This window comes from Neodiprion fabricii, chromosome 5, assembly GCF_021155785.1.
Source record: "Neodiprion fabricii isolate iyNeoFabr1 chromosome 5, iyNeoFabr1.1, whole genome shotgun sequence".
Classification (NCBI taxonomy): Eukaryota; Metazoa; Arthropoda; class Insecta; order Hymenoptera; family Diprionidae; genus Neodiprion; species Neodiprion fabricii.
In genome coordinates, this window is record NC_060243.1 from 29,553,651 (window position 1) to 29,573,619 (window position 19,969).

The 19,969-nt window shown below is 36.0% G+C and overlaps 4 protein-coding genes across 12 annotated transcripts in view; 2 read left to right on the forward strand and 2 right to left on the reverse strand.

Annotated features, from left to right (window-relative positions):
* LOC124182816 overlaps window positions 1-3,313 on the forward strand; it is a 17,406-nt gene extending 14,093 nt beyond the window's left edge. Inside the window, exons 23-25 of the mRNA XM_046570537.1 lie at window positions 4-1,005; window positions 1,459-1,902; window positions 2,061-3,313. Coding sequence (XP_046426493.1) covers window positions 4-1,005; window positions 1,459-1,902; window positions 2,061-2,141 — 1,527 coding nt within the window. The 3' untranslated portion in view covers window positions 2,142-3,313. The remainder of the gene's footprint in view (window positions 1-3; window positions 1,006-1,458; window positions 1,903-2,060) is intronic.
* LOC124182822 (TBC1 domain family member 22B) lies at window positions 2,938-8,788 on the reverse strand. Of its 3 annotated transcripts, none has more exons than XM_046570563.1 (8): window positions 8,664-8,788; window positions 6,149-6,322; window positions 5,492-6,021; window positions 5,236-5,366; window positions 4,649-4,903; window positions 4,311-4,560; window positions 3,986-4,209; window positions 2,938-3,886 (listed from the first exon to the last, which is right to left on the reverse strand). In XM_046570563.1, the coding sequence occupies exons 2-8, from the start codon at window positions 6,229-6,231 to the stop codon at window positions 3,746-3,748; spliced, it is 1,614 nt and encodes a 537-aa protein (XP_046426519.1). In that variant the 5' UTR covers window positions 6,232-6,322; window positions 8,664-8,788; the 3' UTR covers window positions 2,938-3,745. The 3 variants fall into 3 exon arrangements, with proteins under 3 accessions (XP_046426519.1, XP_046426518.1, XP_046426520.1); XM_046570562.1 differs by lacking the exon at window positions 8,664-8,788 and adding an exon at window positions 7,592-7,790; XM_046570564.1 differs by lacking the exon at window positions 8,664-8,788 and adding an exon at window positions 7,038-7,115.
* Window positions 8,082-17,892, forward strand: LOC124182819 (tetratricopeptide repeat protein 39B-like). Of its 7 annotated transcripts, none has more exons than XM_046570559.1 (13): window positions 8,082-8,454; window positions 8,547-8,641; window positions 10,133-10,183; window positions 10,277-10,305; window positions 10,902-11,082; window positions 11,192-11,324; window positions 11,712-11,844; window positions 12,073-12,172; window positions 12,256-12,321; window positions 13,057-13,778; window positions 13,913-14,143; window positions 14,266-14,446; window positions 14,642-17,892. In XM_046570559.1, exons 3-12 carry the CDS (start codon window positions 10,148-10,150, stop codon window positions 14,423-14,425), a joined length of 1,791 nt encoding a protein of 596 aa, XP_046426515.1. In that variant the 5' UTR covers window positions 8,082-8,454; window positions 8,547-8,641; window positions 10,133-10,147; the 3' UTR covers window positions 14,426-14,446; window positions 14,642-17,892. The 7 variants fall into 7 exon arrangements, with proteins under 7 accessions (XP_046426515.1, XP_046426514.1, XP_046426511.1 ...); XM_046570553.1 differs by having other exon boundaries at window positions 8,083-8,351; window positions 8,413-8,454; window positions 14,266-17,892; XM_046570558.1 differs by lacking the exon at window positions 8,547-8,641 and having other exon boundaries at window positions 8,082-8,351; window positions 8,413-8,454; window positions 14,266-17,892.
* Window positions 16,887-19,807, reverse strand: LOC124182826 (RING finger protein 11). The gene is made up of 2 exons (XM_046570575.1): window positions 19,017-19,807; window positions 16,887-18,788 (listed from the first exon to the last, which is right to left on the reverse strand). Exons 1-2 carry the CDS (start codon window positions 19,143-19,145, stop codon window positions 18,405-18,407), a joined length of 513 nt encoding a protein of 170 aa, XP_046426531.1. The 5' UTR covers window positions 19,146-19,807; the 3' UTR covers window positions 16,887-18,404.
* Between the last annotated feature and the right edge of the window lie 162 nt (window positions 19,808-19,969).

The following is a 19,969-nucleotide window of genomic DNA, read 5'->3' on the forward strand; positions in this document are numbered from 1 at the left end:
CAGTCTGTGAGGCTGCTGGATTCTCAACTCGAATACCAACTTCCGGCTGAGATTGGCAACGGACAGGCATATGTCTATCAAGAAGCAAGCATAGTCATCGTGGAGTCGAGGAAAAAGCTTTTCAGGCTGGAATGCAATATGAAATTCGATTTGTGTACACTCGAACTATCCGGTTGGTATTATGGAAAGACCGCCGGTCTTTTTGGAACAATGAGCAATGAACAGTCGGACGACTTTTTAAATTCTTATGGAACAATCAGCACAGACATCGGAGCTTTTGCGCAGAGTTGGTCACTGAATCGTACGCAATGTACTACCATGAAGAATCGTGCCTTCAGCAAACCAGCAAAGAATGACGAGCTCAAAATCTGTGGAGAATTGTTCGCCAATAAAAATTCGGAGTTCAGCTCCTGCTTCAATACAGTGAATCCGAATCCATTTGAAACCATGTGCTTCAATAGCAGAAGCGAAAAAGAGGCTTGCAACGTCGCCGTTTCTTACATCCAAATTTGCTTGTTCCACGACACGTACATCAGGATCCCGGACAAATGCACCAAATGTACTTTGGTCGATGGGTCTGAAGTCGCAGAGGGGAGCTTCCGAAAATTGGAAGGCAAGGCAGTCCCCAAATCTTCGGACATTATTTTCATCGTCGAAGCAAAAAACTGTAACAAGAATATAAAGTCAAACGCCAGCATGGAACTGTTCATTTCTCAACTGAAGATGGAGTTCAACGAGTTACAACTCGATAATCTTCGATGGTCTCTGGTTACATTTGGGGCAGATGGCGTGTACGATCAACCAAGGAGCCTGGTTATTAATGGAGACACATTTACAAGTGATCACAAACATTTCATGACTTACTTCGACCATATCCCAATTGGAAATGGCACTCAGGACATATTTGCTGCCTTGAGATATGCCTCTCTGCTGGAATATCGTGCTGGTGTTTCGAAAACGTTTATTTTACTGCCATGTTCGCACTGTGATCCTCAGCACCAGATGGTATGGCAATTTCATATACGTAGCTGTTAGCGATTTTAGACAGACTTTGCTCGATATAGAACCAAAATTAAATGAGAGAGAAAAAAAACCTGATTGATCCCGTTACTGAAAAATGGAGAATGCAAATTCGAAAATTTCTTCTCGCTAAAATAGATATGACCTATTTTCATATCATTTCATAGACGGCCGGGTCCGTTTTACGTGGCTTTTAACAAGTAGTGAAATACACTTCTAAACATGTCACATACATAAAAAGATCTATATTTGTGCTTCTTGAGATGAATTTCATGATATGTTACTGAAAAATGATAACGAATAAATTCCCTTTACAGAACAAACTTTAATACGAATAGCTCTGATTTTAATTTCAATCTTATTCCTAGCTCAAACTTTTAACGTTTCCAGACTCGAGTCGATCTTCTGTTTTCATTAATTTTTAACTCATAATTACAGTTGGACTATTCGGTCCTGCACCAAGTGATGCTCGAGCACGAAGTGACACTTCACATACTGGTGGACGCGGATTTCCAGCTGGAAAAGGAAAGAATAGGAAAGGTGCTGTACGGATTCGATGCAAGCAAATCGTATACGAAAAAGGATACGAGAGTGCTGACTGGGGATAAAGAATTGCACAGACAAGTCAAACTTTCCAAAAGCATTCTCGGTTACTGCACGCCACTTGCTCTTGAAACCAACGGCACTGTTTTCAGCGGAAAAAAATTACGCTTTGAGAAACCAACAGCTATTAAAAAGTTCATCTCTGTATTCTCCAAAAGAATCGCGACCAGTGCAACGCCAGGCACGTGTCAACATTGCGAATGTAATGCGGATAACAATGGGCGTAGCACTATGGAATGCACACCATGCGTTGATCGGCTACCAATTGCTGTGGACTATGTAAGTTTTCATAGAACTTGGAGTCCATTAACGGCAGCGTTTGACGCTTTTTTTTTCTTTTGAAATCTTGAATTTTTTTGATCCACCTACTTTGGATATTAGAATTTGACGCGATAGAATTGTGCCTTTGATGAATGATGTTCACACTAATTTTGCAGAAGGATTTTGATGAGAACGAATCATTGTCGATGCTACAGCCCCTTGGATTCGATTACAACATAATGGATCTGGACGAGTAATGACGAATTCAGTTATAGGTAAGATGATATTATGGCATAATGAATGTGAACTATTTACTGAGGGAATGAATGAGTGAAAACAAGATAAAACAAAGCTCATATCAAGCTTTATTACGAATCGTTAACTGGTGGTGGAAAATAATCATCAATACAAATAAGCTGCACATCTTGAAGTCAATTGACTGGTTACGAAACTAAATGAAGTAGTCCCATGCAGAGTCATGCTGTATCGCTAGATGTAATAATCGCATTGCATAACAATTATATAAGGAATGCCACGTATTCTAAGACTGACGAACAGAAGAGACCATTTTGAATAATCCAATTAACTCATTATAAAATAAGGCTAATTATTAATGTCAGTAAATTTTAATGCATTTAGGGAGTTTAATTTATTTATTATAACATGTAATAATTCCTTTCCTCATTGTTTTGTTTCTTCTGCTTTTATTTTTAACGAAAAGAATCTCTCTACTTCAACTCGAATTATGTTACAGAACGGCTATTAATTCCGACGGAATAATATTTTACTCAAATACTCATGTGATATTCTCACATCTGAAACTGAGAAGTCTAAAAGCAATGATTACGATTTACTTGATACTTAACTTGACAAGCCATAAGAACTGCCGCAATTTTAATGAACGAAAAGCTCAATGCCATTTTTCACATTTTTACTTACTGTTTAGCGTGACTAAATGATACATGAATGCCCAGTCGTAGTTTAGATGATAGTGTTGATGAGAAAATACAAGACACATGCGGTGTACGAATAGTAACGAAAGAAAATTCACCGTTTTCCATACCAGAAATGTATTTTATTTGAAAGTAATTTCTGTTAAAAATATAACAATTTTAACGATAACAAATGAACAGACGATAGTTTGCAACCTTTTTTATTAATTATTATTCAATATCATGATTCTGCAACTGAGACATCACCAGTTATTTTTATTACCTATGAGAATTGTTACGAATAAATATTTTGATACCTTCACTTTCCTTTTTCTCTTTCGTATCAACTTTATGATATCGACGACATCTGCGACAGTACAATAATACTATCGCCAAAAAGGCATGATCAAGAACGTATCGAAGTTCATTTATACTACTTTACACCATTTTAAATACATTGTAAATTTTTAATAAAACTTATGAATACATGTATCGTATATATGCGTTTATATTTACTATTTATAGTGCTTAATTCCCCCAAAAAGAATATCTTTTTCAAATATAAGTTCAACGGTGCTTTGAGTAGTTTTTTCACGTAAAAAAATGCCATTCTTCAAAGCAGCGGGAGTATCAAGAAAGTAATAAAGTAAAACGATAACAATTGCCAAGTTTCCAAATTTCGAAGGAACAGTTCCCAAATTGTTGGCTGTATCTTTTAAAAATTCAACAATAATAATTACTATAACAAATTGAAATTCACAAACTGTGTGCCGGTTCTTTCCGTTTACAATTGAAAAATCTTAGATGTTTTTTTAATTTATTCTTTCTATTGTAAATAATTCGAGACTTTCATATCCGGAAAGAATGTCAGCCATCGTTGTTTGGTCAGTTATTTATTGTTCGCCTTAAGAGATCGCGTATAAAAGTCGTCATCTAGTGTCATGCGCCTGCAAATGATTCGGAGCATCTGCAAATGTGAATTTCAATTTGTAAGCCTCTGCTACCAAGACACCGATTTCGGAATCGGTCCAATTTTGAGTTGGCAGATTTTGCAGCATCAACATTAGTCCCTGTAAAAATTTTCAAATATTGCAACGTGAAGATCTAAAAAAGTAAATTGTTTGAAAAACTGAATAAGTCATCCTACTCAGCTGTGATTTGACACTCACCTGAAAGTCTGGCTGCTGGAGAAGGTGTCGTCTCCAGCGTAGAAGGAACGCAGCGCAAACGTAAAGCTGGAAAGAAGCAAATCTGTCCGACTCAGCAAGATAAGTATCCCAGAGGCGAATGGTACAGTGAAGAGGTAATTCCCTAGTTAATAAATTATTCATCCACCTAAACGAAAACTGTAGATAATCTACGCCATGTTGATGAAGGTGTTGATGTAGCGGACCTATAACAATTTATTAGAAAAAATGAGTGAACGTTGTACATGTATACATGAAAATCGTAAAACGACCAATTATTCATTGATCACGCATGTTTTATTATTACCGTCGATCCGCTGTATCAGCTCTTTCAACTGATTAACTTTATGCTGAATTCCTAACTGGGCAAAAATGTAATTATCTTGTATTCCGTCGAGGAATTTCGACAAGCACCAAAAACTGTCAGCCTCTATGACTTTTCTCCGCTCCTCCGGCAGAGAAACTACTTCGTAATTCTCCAGATCTTGCCAAGCCGAGGCTGGCGCAGCCTCTTGTAGAAATACAAGGAAAAATGGCGTCACAAGGTCGTTCATTCCCTGTTAATCAATGAGACGAAGAAAAGAAAGAATATAAAAATCTGGGAATATCTTCAACAGAGTGAAAAAAAAACGACTGAAAATTCACCTGCACGTAACCAGACGCTGGATGTCTGATAGCCCAGATATAAAGTATTCTTTCAAAGATGAGTTGAACGGTTGGCTGTTGAAAGAGCGTTATCAGCGGCGACATTCTTGGTATATCGATATGTATTTGGCGATAAGTATCTTGAAATGCTTCGTCCCTTTCCGTGTCATAATATTGCTTTACCAAATTCCAATAATCTAATCGTTTACGCTCCAAGACCTGGGACCTGCGCTCCAAGTTCGCCGGCAGATATTCCTGTGGAATTCACGCAATCTGGGTTTTAGAAGGTCTGGCAAAACATTTCATTGGTTTCAATCTACCTGAGAATCTTCACACGAAACTGGGTATAATGTTAAGCAAGCAATTACCATAAATTATCACTCCTTCAAAGAATTTTCAAGTTGATGCGTCAATTGTGAAAATAGATATCTGTATTTCCCATGATGGAACATCGATCATTACCTTACGTGATACTCTATCAGAAAAAGTATTTTTCAAATGGCTCAATAATTTTGCACATTTTTTAGTTCGTTTCGTGTTCAGAACTTTAATACACACTACAGGCGCTATAAAATTTGCCAACTTACAGATAATAATCTCCATGTAACTGAGCGCAGCTTTGAAGGTACTCCAGACCATGATAATTGCCGTAACTCGTCTAGATTCAACAATGCTGCTTCCAACAACGACTGGAATTTATCTACCTTACTTTCCCCATCTGAAATTTATAGTCTGTTTTAATTTTTTTCACAAAATATTGTTTTCATGCTATCGCATGTTCCAATTACTTGTCGGATCTTTTGATCTCAAGAACTGACGGCTTTCCCACACATTTATAATTACCTTGTTCCTTCGAAGGTACAAAGAATTTTGGCGGTGCACCCATTTGCCTGAGGGGTTGAGGTCTACCTGGAAACTGGTGCAATCTGTGCTGTGGAGAATTGCTGTTTTTCGCTTCAAGATCGTCGAAATTTTCCTGATGATTTATAACTGGGGGCTGTAAGGTGTTGATGCTGGCGTTGCGGAGCCTGAGTGGCTGCACCGCGAGCCTCTGGAGGGCCTCAGTTTTTTTTTCTTCTGATATAACCTCCTGGCGTTGGTCTCTGCAATTTATTTGCGCAGCGCCAGCCGTTCTATGGCTGTTTATAACACTTAAAGCAGCGGAATGACTGACTCTCTTTGATATCTTTATATCCGAAACCGTGCAGAATTCATCATCACCCAAATCCCAAGCATCGTCGACACTCTCCTGAAAGTCTTTGAAAGAAGTCACGCCGCTACCACTGTTGCCCAACGCATTCTGCCCCGCAGGCGCTCCGCCTGTACCTCCGTGAGCCATTTTTCCTGGTCGTAGATCCTGCTTCAGACTTGGTCTATAAAAATTATCGGTTTTGTTAAGAGTTCGAATGCTATCATGCATTTGTTGCTCAATTTGGCAGGTATGGTGCTATTTCTTTGAACGATCCATTCCATCAACAGTTTTAATGAGAAAATACCTACCGACCAGGCACAGCGCGAGCATTTTTCCTCCAGAACGACTGATGGCTGGGATGTGGTTGTCGCTGATGATTTTGGTTTTCCATGACTAATTGGGAGCTCGTTAACTTCCAGTTCCCAAATTTGTGGGCCGGACAGTGCCGAGAAAGCTGTCGTCTTTCATTCCCACTGGTACAACTGCCCAACACATGGAAAAATTTTACAACGTTTTTCTCAAATCCCATTGTAAAATTGATTATCAAATATTTGGACCGAAAACCAAAGAAACGGAAACAAAGGAAGAGAAAAACACATGTGAAGTAAAACTCTACCAAAAATTCAGTTCGACTTTAACCACTTGTAAAAGGCATTTCCGTGACTCTTTAGAGGTGTTGGTTGAAAATATTTATTGATATTTTCACTAACTCGACAGTATTTTAAAACAAGAACTGTTTAGTAAGCAAAGTTACACAATCGGTAAATTATGTTGTGTCAGTGAAAAAAGAAAGATAAACAAAAGAAATTAAATTGCATAAAGGCAAGAAAAATGCATTACGCTTTAGATGAGTGTAGTCGTACAGAGTAATTACAGTATATAACTTCTCTACTTACAACGTACTAATACATTGAAATTTTGAGTAGAAATTTTATTCTCACTCGATTGTAATTGTTCGTTACAAGTGTATCGATGATAATGACAGAAAAAAATAGGTGTAATATAGAAGTGCTTGAAAATTATGGAATGCAGGGCAGCATGAATACCAAGGATTTTTAATTATTGCGATAGGGGATAAAAAGGAGAATCCGTTATAAAAAAAATACGATGAACATGAAAATGAGATAAATAAAGACGAAAATATTAATCTAGTTAGGTGAGAATGTCAGATGAATAATAATTGAGGTTATGTCATACGGGAAGTAATAATATTTGACGTATGTTAAGTGCAACAGGAGCGGCAATAGATGCAAATGCGTGTTGAGCGTGTGTGCAGTCACGGAGAAATGAAAATAAATAAATGCCGCAGCACACACGCGCAATGCAAACGAAGGTGTGCATACGTATATGCAATAACGTAACGTGCAGTCGTGTTTTTTACATTCTATAAACAATTTCTTATTGCAACCTGGAGCAAAGTTGTCTGCCAAAATACCTGGCGCCTAATTATTAAGAATAAAAATGATAATAAAAACGATCGTGACTGTTACATGAACGTAAAAGTCTGTAATAATCCCCGCCGATGATGATTAACGAGATTTTTCGGCATTTAATTTAACGTGTTTCATAATATTTGTTATTACCCAGCTCAGGGACATGCTTGCTTAACGTTAGCGTAGTGGGTGTATATATATACATTATACACGAAAGCCACGTATCTAGTTGAAAAATACAAAATATCTATGCATCGCGAGTTGTGTGTCATTCGAGAGGCGAAAACATTCGCGATTAATATCGGTATTTATCGTTACCATATTCCGTCGACGTGTCATATTTACTCCCTTCCTGAATTAACAATCGATTTTCACACACTGTTCAAAATAACATTATATTATATTGTACAATAATAGTTCTCTTCGCGAAGCTGGCTTTTCGCGTTACGATTGTTTGACGTGTGCGTACGATACAATGCGTAAAGTACGCAAGGCTCGTTCTCATTCGGAGCGACCAAGATGCAGACGACGAACTTTTTGAGGCCGTGCTGTGACCATAGACTTATCGAGATAGACAGTGCTGTCTGTGCACCGAGCTAAGGCCGTAATTAAAAAGAGAGAGCAGAGTCAGACCTCTCTGTTGCACGATCGAAAGAGTGGAGGAGAGCTGCCACGCAGGGAAAACAATAAGGTATACTTGTAAGCTATGTGTTTCCCTCGCCAAGTCTGCTCTCTCTTTCTAATTATGAATTCAGCTCGGTGCACAGACCACGCAGTGTATCCTTGTCAGTCTGCGATTTTGACTTGTGACGCTGCTGTACCCCTTTTAACCGGTATTTGGTAAATCAGTAACGTTACATTTTTTGTTTAGATCGCCTCACGCATGCGCAGCATCCAGTAGAAAGAGACAGCACGTCATCTACAGTGTTAGTTCCAGTTTGTCGCCATCTTGCGACGAAGCGTAGAATCCGCGTGTTGACAGTTCGTGCCATAAAAGGGTGATTCCAATATGGCGACTTGCCAGTTCCGCGAAGCGCTCTAATTTGATGGGACCGTGTGCACAATTTTTTTTTCTACCGTCCGTTTACTCGATATCAGTTTTGTTAATTTATCGTGCGATTAATAATATTTGTGCGTAGATTCGTGTAACGTGCAACGGCCAATCCCCGCTTCAACCAGACGTGAGTTTAATTCAATACCTCGTAACTTGAGTGCGGCATACTTGCCTATGTACAAAACGCATGTATGAACCACAAACATCATCGGATTACAGTCAAGAGAATCGAGAAACTATCGAGGCGCTGGACACTGTAAGCTGAGGTGTAAACAATCAATTTCAATCACAAACTCTAGGAATATTCGGCAAAGGTGAGACATACAGAAAACTTACTCAATATCACCCAGAGACAGTATCCCGCAGACTTTGATTCGGCTCTCGTTTCACCTTCCTTTCACTTTGTTTTATTACCGTATATATTCATCTTATGACCATTTTTCTGTTCCCTTCACTCAAATAATGCTTTAAAAACTTGAGTTACATGATATTCTTCGGCGGTGAACGGTTGCTGCTAATTATTTTTCTGTCTCGCGCACGTCCAACGTTTTTTTCAAGGTATGTACGCACGTATGCATACATCGTCAGTCGCTATACGTGAATATAAATTTTTCCATCAATTAAACATCAATTATGACCGTCGTTTCTAATTTCTAATAACTACGCAAACACGAGTTTACACGTATTATATGTATGTACGTACAGAGATTTCACTTCCTTGACACCCGATTATTATGCCCGCCTACATTTCGATTGTATGTATGTTGTACCATAATAAACTCGATTATGACCATATTTGCGTGACATCTATATGCATGTGTAGAGATAAACGCGAACAATTATAGCAGAAAAAGGACGTATTTTCAAATGAAAAATATAGTGCTTACAAAGATGTGTAATTTGCGGCGACTGAAGTAAACCTTAAACTCGGAATAATTGCACAAGCCTATTATCAATTATTGCATATCAGCCTACTTAACTGTAATTTGAATTAATTACGAGCGAGCAACGAGTCGATATTCATCATGTTGTGAATCAATGTCCCTGAAATGGTAGGAGAAAAAGTAAAGGGGAAAAATAAAAATTGAAATGATTATTAAATGTACGATAATTCTTGTATTTTTTTTTCAATCAATTTTCCCTATTCAATTCCATCCTCTAACTTTGTCTCTGTCGCGCATATTACATAACAAACTCTGATAAAAGGTTCCTAAAACTGTAATGCTTTGATAAGTGTATACATGTGTAAGGCAAACCGATAAGGACGCACAATAATTTCTGTGATGTAACTACGCTTTACGAATGTCAGTTTTCTTCGTTTTTCTTTCTTCGTATTTCATGTCGTTTCTTTTTTTCATTCTCATTATCTTTTCCATTCCATTTTTTTGTAGGAAACTCAATAACGTCAAGTTGGTACAACCACGATATTCTTATTAGTACATTTGCCTCTTCAAGGTAAAAGTATTATAATGAACTGATCGATGAAGCAATTTTAAATTGCCTTCTTACTACTCCTGTCTGTTTCGACACCTTTTTTCTTTCTTTTTTTTTTCCTACACGTCCTTAAACTTTTATGCATGCAGTTACGTGCATATTTATTACATGTATTATGCATATTTCAAAACTGCAAGGTTTACCCCCCTGGCTATTTCAGATTACGTTTGTCACTTTTCTTTCTTTTTTTCTCCCCACTCCGCTCAAGATCGCATCATTCAAACTTTCACATCTTGATAATTAAGATTTGCTCAGCTGTTATTGGTTCTGCTTATGATCCGTTTTTATACACATTTTCGTAATCCTTACAGTTTTCATTTGGCACAATGTCAGCCATGGAGGAAATGGAAGCTGAAGACGAAGTGAGTTGAATATAATTTTTTCTTCACTTTATAAATATATTATCCAAAAGTTTATTTCTATTTTTTCAAACAATTTTATCCATTTTCTTTTAGTTCCAAGATGCCCAGGAGAGCATTGTTGCGTGAGTACAAGAAAAACCTTATCTCTGTGTCGATACAAATTAAAAAACGAAACTGTTCAAATCTCTCAAAAAATTTCGAATTAGAAAAAGATCGCATATTTCTCTGCTAAATAAATATATATATTTTAGGGTGGTGATTTGTGTGATACTATATGCGGAAATGAAAAATAATGAAAAATTTTTATTTTCTCTGAATTTAATACGAATATTTGTGATTTTTGAATTTTTTGATTTTCAAGTCACAATAATTCTCGAAACATACGAAATTGAGTAGAATATCTGGAGACCTTTTTTGTATTAAATATTATTGCCTACAAAAAAGGTCTCTTGATATTTTTCATTTTCGTCTGTATTTTCACGCGAAATCTATAGTGAATTAACTTAAACATTGTTTTACGTATTATTTCAACGTAAAAATGAAAACCTCGCAAGCGGGACTTTTAAGTCTTATCCAATCGAGCTTAAATCTGCAGAGGATTTGTTTTTTATCATAAACAACAGTTTCATGAAGAAGCAGAAATGAAAAAAATAATATTATTGCTTTTTGAACCCCTCTAATACATACGTATTCAACTTGTCTCTGTAAATTTTAACAGTCCAACGAGCATGGATTTAGATACCGCAATGGGGGAGGCGAAGCAAGCGATCCACTACTTTTTTAACAATGATTTCGTCCAAGCAAGAAAGATCCTGGCACCGTGGGCTGAAACCAGTATATATCATGCTCTAGGTCACAGTACTTTCGCTTTTGTCGAGGCTATTCTCACCTTTGAACAAGTAAGACATAATCGGTCCCAGTGAAATTGTAATGAGACGTAAATTGATCTAAATCTTGAAAGGCTGTGCAGTTTCGATTTGGCAAAAATTTCCATCCGTTCAATTACAGAAGCACATCGAGAAGGCTGCAGAAACTTTGAAACAGTGTATGTCTGTCTGCCAAAAACATCGCAGAAAGAACACCATCGCCCAGAATATTGGAAAAATAGTAAAAAAGGCAAATTACGACAGTTACACTCCAGGTAAACTTGATTTTGTTGGTGAAATTCACGTGTTTATTTCATTTTATAATCGATTATATACATACCAAGTTGAGTCGCTTATCGAAACATTAATTAGAGGTTTTATCTCAATTTCACATTGTGACTTTCTTAGTCAGTCGTCTTCAATTTTTATTTGGACATTTTTACCTTAATCGTCCTGAGATTGATTCTTACGTTATTGGAATATTTTGTAACATGTTTTTGATGTCAACCATCCACGACCTGTAACCTCGTTAGTTACGCTATTGACCATCTCCCTTGTGTATCAGAATAATTTGTGACATGCTTACCGCATACTGCTTTATTTATGGTATTAAATATATTTGTATCTCATTCTGAAGATAAGTTAAAATTATTACTTTTTAGAGGAGCTACACGCCGAACTTTGCTATGCCGAGGCGCTCCTCATCAAGAGCCTACTCACATTCATGGAAGACGAGACATTGGTGTCATTTGTCAAGGCAGGATTCAAGATAAGAACCTGCTACTTATCGTTCAAGTAATTATAATTTTAAATTGCTGTGATTACTCAATTTAATTCGATACGACTCAATGTGGCTCAATTTATTCTTCACAAGTAAAAGTTCCAAATATCTGAAATATATGCTTGAATGTTTCCAAAAGAAATACAAACCGCATAAGAAATCGTCCTGGATAGTTAAATCTGTCACACGCGTAGTTTAAAATCTGATTTCAAAAGTAATAATTGTAAATAAATCTATTTCAGGGAATGCCAAACAATTTTGAAGACTAGAAAGTGGACCAACGATAATCACAGAATACATTTTGAGAGCGGTGTTCGAATGGGTATCGGTGCATTTAATTTGGTAAGCATTATACGAACTAGAAGTTGTCGACTCCTCCTGAAAATAGTCTACCAAAATATTATACCATTTCTTTCTCATTTTAGATGATATCGTTGCTTCCTGGTAGAATAATTAAGTTGTTGGAATTCATAGGATTTTCTGGGGACAAGGTAACAATAATTCGACATTCATGATTACGAATATTTTTAGACACGGGTGATTTCTGATATTCTTGTTCAGTTTGTGATGCCATCGAGGCTTTCAAATGCTGGTTTTCTTAACAAATGATTCAACATGTGTATAGATTCTCGTTGTTGAAGGTCACTTGAATGGAAACTCAAAATTTGTCGTTTTGGCCCTGGGGAGGGGCCTCCTCAGAAAACTACAAGTGTTTTTATTGTTAAAATTAAGGTAACATGACAATAGCTACAGTGAGATATTAATTTATGTAGAAAATATTAGAGTAAAAATTACATTTAATTACTTGTGAAACCTCGCATCAGATGTGAAACTTTCATAATGGAAACAAAAACAGAAACGCAGCAGCGATAGAAATTTATTTAAAAATCCACAGCAAAGGTAATTATTCATCAATTTAATGAAGAATTATCTTTATTATGGATTTTTAAATAAATTTTTACTGCTGCTGCGTATTTCTTGTTTGTTTTTCATTCATTATAAAAGTTTCACTTCTGTTAATTAATATCTCGCTGTGACTGTAGTCACGTTATATTTATTTAATAACGAAAACCTTTTTAGTTTTCTGAAGAGGGTCCTCTCCACGGCCGAATCGTCAAATTTTGACTTTCCATTCAATTGACGTTCGACATCGACAATTTCTACACATATTACTGAAGACAAGGTCGAGACTGGAATAATTCAACAAATGATTTAACCATACGCAGGCCTTTGGACTTGAGCAACTTGAAGCTGGCTACAGAGAGCCGAACGGCCTTCGTCAGGTGCTTTGCGCGTTGACTTTACTCTCCTTTAACTTGATAGTGATGTACGTTCTCTCTGACTCGAGAAGCGATTTGAAGTGGTGCGAGTCGACTCTGGATGAGGAATTGATGCTCTATCCGAACGGAGCTTGGTTTCTCTTCTTCAAAGGAAGATTGGAGCTGGTAAAAGGGAACGTCGAAGAAGCTGTACAGTGGTACACAAAATCGTGGAAGAGTCAGGCGATATGGCCCCAGTTCCACCATCTTTGTTACTGGGAATTGATGTGGGCTCACTGTCTGCAGAGGCAGTGGGACGACGCCTTAATTTACGCCAATCATTTGGAGGCTGAATCGAACTGGTCCAAAACTATATACATGTATCAAAAGGCGGCAATTCTAATGATGAAGAAGGATAGGGAAGACGAAAAGGCAAAAGATATGATCAGAGAATTGATGACTCAGGTGCCGACCCACAAGCAACGCATCGCCGGCAAATCGTTGCCGATGGAAAAATTCGTTATAAGAAAGGCAGGACGATTTTTCGCTCAGAATGAATCCCTGGTTTTACCTACTTTCGAGCTTCTTCTCGTTTGGAACATGTTCAAGGTGTTGGGAACTCGGCCTGACCTACTTTTGAATATATTCAAACTCGCCGAGGAAGAGGAAACTTCGTTGAAACTTCAACCGTTAGTATATTTAAACTACTTCAATAATTTTTTTCAATCACAGCCTTTCTTCGCTTATCTAGGGACGAAATTTTACTATTCATTTCAAATTTTTTCTACAAAATATTGCAAATTCTTTCATCTTTTCCGACAAGATCTGATTACCAAGCGGACAACGAAGGTCTCATTTTGTTGCTGAAAGGAACTTGCCTGCGGCATATACGCAAACCCCTTCAGGCTGAAGAATGTTTGCGGAAGGTGTTGCGCCTCGATAAGCAAATCAAGGAAGATACTTATCTGCTTCCATTCGCAGCTGTTGAGCTCGCCTTACTAGCTAGGGATCAAGACAAGCCGCAGTTAGCCATTGCGCTTCTGGAGGATACAAAGTGCGTGTAATTTATACTACCCTGAGTTTGATTCAGTTCTGTTTTTTGTTTCTTTCCTCCATTAAAAATGAAATTTAGTCACTGTTCCTTGTTTTTCACATTATTCTCTCATTTTCTTGCAGAAAAAACTACACGGGTTATTCTTTGGAGTCGAGACTTCACTTCAGAATCCATTCCGCTCTGCTTGAACTTACTGGTAAAAAACCTGAAGAAATTATAGGGGTTTCTGCAAACGGTAACAGCGAAGAGGAAACTGATGCTAGCACATCTACATATTTATAAACGTCCCTAATACACTAGAAGGTTGTTATTAAAAATTTATTCATCGATTATTATAACTGCAATTAACGATTGAAACTTCTCAATTCGTTAACTGCCGTACTATTAGTGTAAGATTACTGATACTATCGATTAATTTGATAATCTTCCACTTGTTTTCCGTCGATTGATGTTTATCCAACTTATTCTCTCTATACTCATAATTCTCTCTTATAACAGAATTGGTGATATTCTTTGGCTAGCAAGAACGATTGAAGAAAGTATACTAAGGAAAGAAATGCAGGTTGAAGCAAAATCCGCGTAAATGCGATGTACATGGAGATACATGTTTCCCCGAGATAGTTGAAGGCTTTTAGGCGTAGATTTCGTGGGAACTTTGTAAAAGTTTTATGACCGATGGGGCAAACATATGCCAGATGTGTTGCATGTACAAATACAGTTAGAATATAATTAATTCTAAATATGTAGAAAAAAGTGGTAAATAGCTGTAATTTAAATTAAATTCAACAGTTCGTTATTAATTTACAGAAAAAAATATAAGTGAACAATAGAATAGTTCGTACTTGTTCCTACACACAAGAAAAAAAAGCCTAAGTTTCGCCTCAACCTTGAGCTAAATATTATAATGTAATTACTATAAGTTAGTTTTTGGTGTAACAGGATGTGGTTTTCTAGATTTTGGTATCTATTTTCTGCAGCTAACGGAATCGTTGATTATTTATTTTACACAGATAAAAGAGAAAAATTAGTTATTTATTCAATTTATTAGTTTTGTTATTGTTATGCCGTTTCAATTTTATGTAGGTGTCGGATCTTCATAACGTTTATGCAATCTTTTTTTTTTGCGATGTTAATCTAGTTTATTTACAGAATTATTTACTCCAAATAATTGGAATGTTAAACGACGATGTTTTTCTATTAATCCTACGAAGAGTAAATCGATCTCAAATATTTGAACAGACAAATAACATCGTCAATATATCTTCAGCTGAGGTTGTTTTTGTAAGATATTTTTCTATTAATTCTTCGTACAGTAAATCGTTCCCAAATAGTTTAAGAAACAAACAACATCACTAATACATCTCCAACTGAGAAATATGGACGATTATTCAATTAACAATTGTTAGATAATTAGATGCGCATTGAAGCCGTGATCGTGAGAATAGCGAATTTGAATATCGCGACTCTCTTCCAAGCGATCTTTTATGAATATAAATATATAATGAATGTGAGAAAAAATTTTTGTACATGAAACGAAATATTTTTCTAGAGTATGTTTAGGTAGAATAATTTAATAATTTAATAGGTATTCTTAGTGATGTATTTATTGCTATACATATGGATCCCTGATACGCATTGAATGCGTATTACTTGTTGTGATCTCGTATAAATTATACATGCAAATTTTATTGGGTCACTGTACGTTCGTTATTATAAAACAATATTGAAGATATCTTTATGACCATTGTTATTATTGTTATTATTAGCATTTTTTCCTTTATTCTTCATTTAATGCAACTTAATTTTTATGTTGAATAGTTCTTACTTTACAAACTCCTCGCAAGGTAAAAATGATCAAAAAGGTCTTGAAGTATCGATATGTGAGAATTTTGTGTGATGGATCAAAGAAATTTAAGGAGATAGAACAAGAGCAAGGAAATCAGGCTTTTTGCAGAGAGTAAGGAAACCATTGTATGAAGTATTACAAATTTTATTTTACTTTCTCGAATTCCGTTTCATCTTCCTTTCAAACAGTCAAACAGCTTTTGAAACCTTTTGAAACACGCTTAAAGGCTGCAAAAATTGCAAATAATAAATTCGGGGCAACAATAAATAAATTAAGCACAAAAAAGAATGAGTAACATAAAGTGAAAGGATTAAGTATATTCATCACAATGCAAATCACAATTATAGATGAATTTGAATGGAACTTGACGTTTAAGGAACAAAAGAATTACAACCAAAGATGATATACATATGCATGTGTGTATGTATGTATGCATATATGTATGTGTAGATGGAATTTATTATTACCTTCTCTCAATTTACGAATATTCATGTATGCATTTATTATGTACACACATGATTTATTATAACGTCTTTTACAGGTATTTTTATTACCAAATTATATACTCGAAGATATTCATTATTACTATTATTGTTGTTGGTATTACCAGTATTATCAGATTTAACCCCATTTATTTAAAAATATATATGTATATAATTTTATATATAATTTTTTATTTATTAGCAAGCTATAATATAGCTATTTCAAAAGTTTATAGTAATTTTTACTATTCTATTATATTTAGGTCAGTACGATACTATGTTTTGTTATTTATACAGTATGTAATTTGACGGCATCTACTCTATACATACTTATGTGTAATATTTATCTACTTTCTTACGTAAGAAAAATTTCGTTCTTCGTAATGATGTCGCATTTTTTTTACTTTTTTTTTTCCTTTTCTTTGTGTTTTTAATTTCAAGTAATTATTAGCGTCTAGTCAAATAATAAACGTTCGATCAATTATAGTTTACAAATTAGAAACCGAAAAAAAAAAACATAAACTAATATTAAATAAAGACGATAATACGTATAGCACCAGAATTCAATAACTAATCACAAATTAATTCGGGTCACAGAATGCAGCTTATTATAATTACAATTACACTTGATTAGGATACACATTGTTGTAAAAAATTTAATTTATTACAGAATCCTGTTTTAACATAAATTTCTTACTAATTAATCACCTTTTTTTTTCTCTTTTTTCATTTTGTTTCCTCCCTAAATCATGCTAGCGGTAGTAGTTACGTTAATAAAACGATGTACAAAAGGCTGTCGATTCGCCTCTTGGAATTTAGTTTAAAAATATCACCTATGTATACACCATCTTGATATCTTAGCCTAATGCATATTTGCTTTCCATTCTTATTATTATTATTATTATCACTATCATAATCAAGGAAATATTATATCATATTCTATTTCATCAATATTATGCATACATGCTAAGCCTTTGCCAGTTAAATTTTCCGTTTCAGAGATATAAAGACGATCTCCTGAGTCTTAAATCGATTTTTAATACGAATTAATATTATTTACTATCTAGTATTGAACTTCCTATGTTACATTTATTATTTTCCGTAACAATATACTTTAATAACTGCCACTTGTGAACTGATATTAATATACTTTGGGTAGAGTAAAAAAAAGAATCGGAAATCCAAGCGTGATGTATTCATATAATTTGAGGCAAAATACCAAGTTTGTTCATTTTTCTTTTAACATTCCATTTCTAACATATCCGTGCACACATGTGCATACGATTCGATGCAAATTTCAACCACGACGCGCAATTGCTTTTACATACCACGTCTGAATTTGGATTCAAATCGTGATCATTATTGAAAATCATATTGCTTACAAACTTTTCCTTACCATTAGCAATAGTTACTGAGAGGAGGGAAAAAAAAAAGAAAAAAATGCACCTATAGGATTTACATCTGCAATACTCAAGTTTCATAATGTAACACTAAGTAGATTAAGCTTATTCCAATATCCATCGAAAAACGTTACTCACATAGAAGTTATCAATCGCTCGTCACGTACCAATAAAAAGTTATTGAACATATTTACTTGTATGGAATTTTCGTTTCAGAAGTTACGTATAATGGTTTAAACTCCCTTCTATGTGTAAATATATGACCTTTTTTCACTTAAACAATTCATTTGTTGATTGTTATAGTTGTTACAGCTGTTATCAAAATTACCTTAGGCAAGTAGAAATGATAAAAATGCACTGACCTTAAAGCTTGCAGTTAAAACCAATGATTCTTAAAGAGAATTTACTTCAACAATATAAGTGCAGTCCCTTTCCATTTTGACAGTCTATTTGCCGTGCTCCCTGACATCTCGATGTTACGATTGAAGAGAGAATGAAAAAAAAATAGTTTTGCCTCGCAAGTAATTTTTGTATTAAGTTGTAGCGTAGTAAGAATTAATGAGGGCTGCGTCGACCGGTTCCATGCAAGAAGGACACGTTAAAGAGCGTAACAACCAGTCGTCTATGCATACCGCGTGATAAGTATGCATACAAGGGAGATAACGAACCTCCTCGCCAGTAATTAACTCCATCATGCATATAACGCACTCTCCTTTTTTTGAACCGTCGTATTCGCCAGTGGGTAAATGCTGGATCAGTCCGATGCGTTTGGCGATTCTAACTTGTTGTTCTTCCTCGCTAAAACCGACACTACCGATCGGATTCATGCCGACTGTTCCTCGTCCCATTCCAAGCTCGGTCAACTGCTGATGACGGTCTCTTGTTCCCATCGGCGGATAGTACGCGCTTGCTATCTCCTGTAAGTTGAGAAGATATTTTTCTAAATCAGTACTTTCAAACGACTTTATGAAACAATGAAGAAGTCCATTAATTGTTCTATAGAATTGAATAGAATTGAAACAAAGTATGAACAGATGAAATTAAGTTTATAATTGACGTCTAGGGTGACCTTGAGACTATATGATCCACGAAGCCAAGAATTGTATTTATCGAATCTGGATGATCAAGAAGTAAACTAAAATTACATTGTAAGGTGGCGGAGGGCCAAGAGCCTCCTGGGAGGCACCGCCGGTCAACGCAGGATCAGGGCTGTTGTTTAGCAGTGTCGTGTTGTCCTGTTGACCGCCTCCACTGCATTTTAAGCAGTTGCCCATATTGATAAATTATTTATTAGTGTACTTTGTATTGAATAAAAAAATAACGACCCGTTCCTTCTTGTATTTTTATTATTACTTGGCTGTTAAATTTAGGCACTGCTTTTCTTTCTTCTACCTTAACTGCTCCGTTTGGCGAGCGACGTGCTTCTTCGCTTTGTTAACGTCAAGAGAGAAAACAACATTTATGAGTCAGTGACTCCTCCGTGACGTTATCGCAATCTAAAAAGTGTGTTCTCGGTTACGGTAAAGCTAGATCACGCTTTCGAGCCTCCATTATTATTATTTCTCAGTTTTACGATGTAACCAGTTTACGGACATTGTTCATGGTTTTACTTTTGTTTCTACGTTTCCGACGAGCAGCTACTCCGCGTTCCTACCAAGTTTTTGCCCTGTTCACCCGATTCCGATGAATTATTTGTCTGTTAACACACTCTCAAACCACTCTGCCTGTGTATAACATGCACGTATCTTCTCTATGCCTCTGACGATTGTTGTGACTACGACATCTTCTGTCACATACGAATTACGAATTACAAACCACAGCTGGTCAAGCTGGGCTTCTAATCGACCATTGACCTAACATCACCATCAAGGTGAACAAGTTCACGTTTGACAAAGTTACGCGCACGGTGGTCAGTGTCTAAAGACGTGTTTACACGGTGCTAGAAATCGGACCGATTTCTCGGACCGAGTAAAAGTTACCAGAACTTGTATCGTGTATACAGCAAACTCGGACGTAAATCGTGGATTGAAAACGCGGATGAATAATGGAACGCGATCCATTTTTTCATCCGCGTTTTCGATCCACGATTTACGTCCGA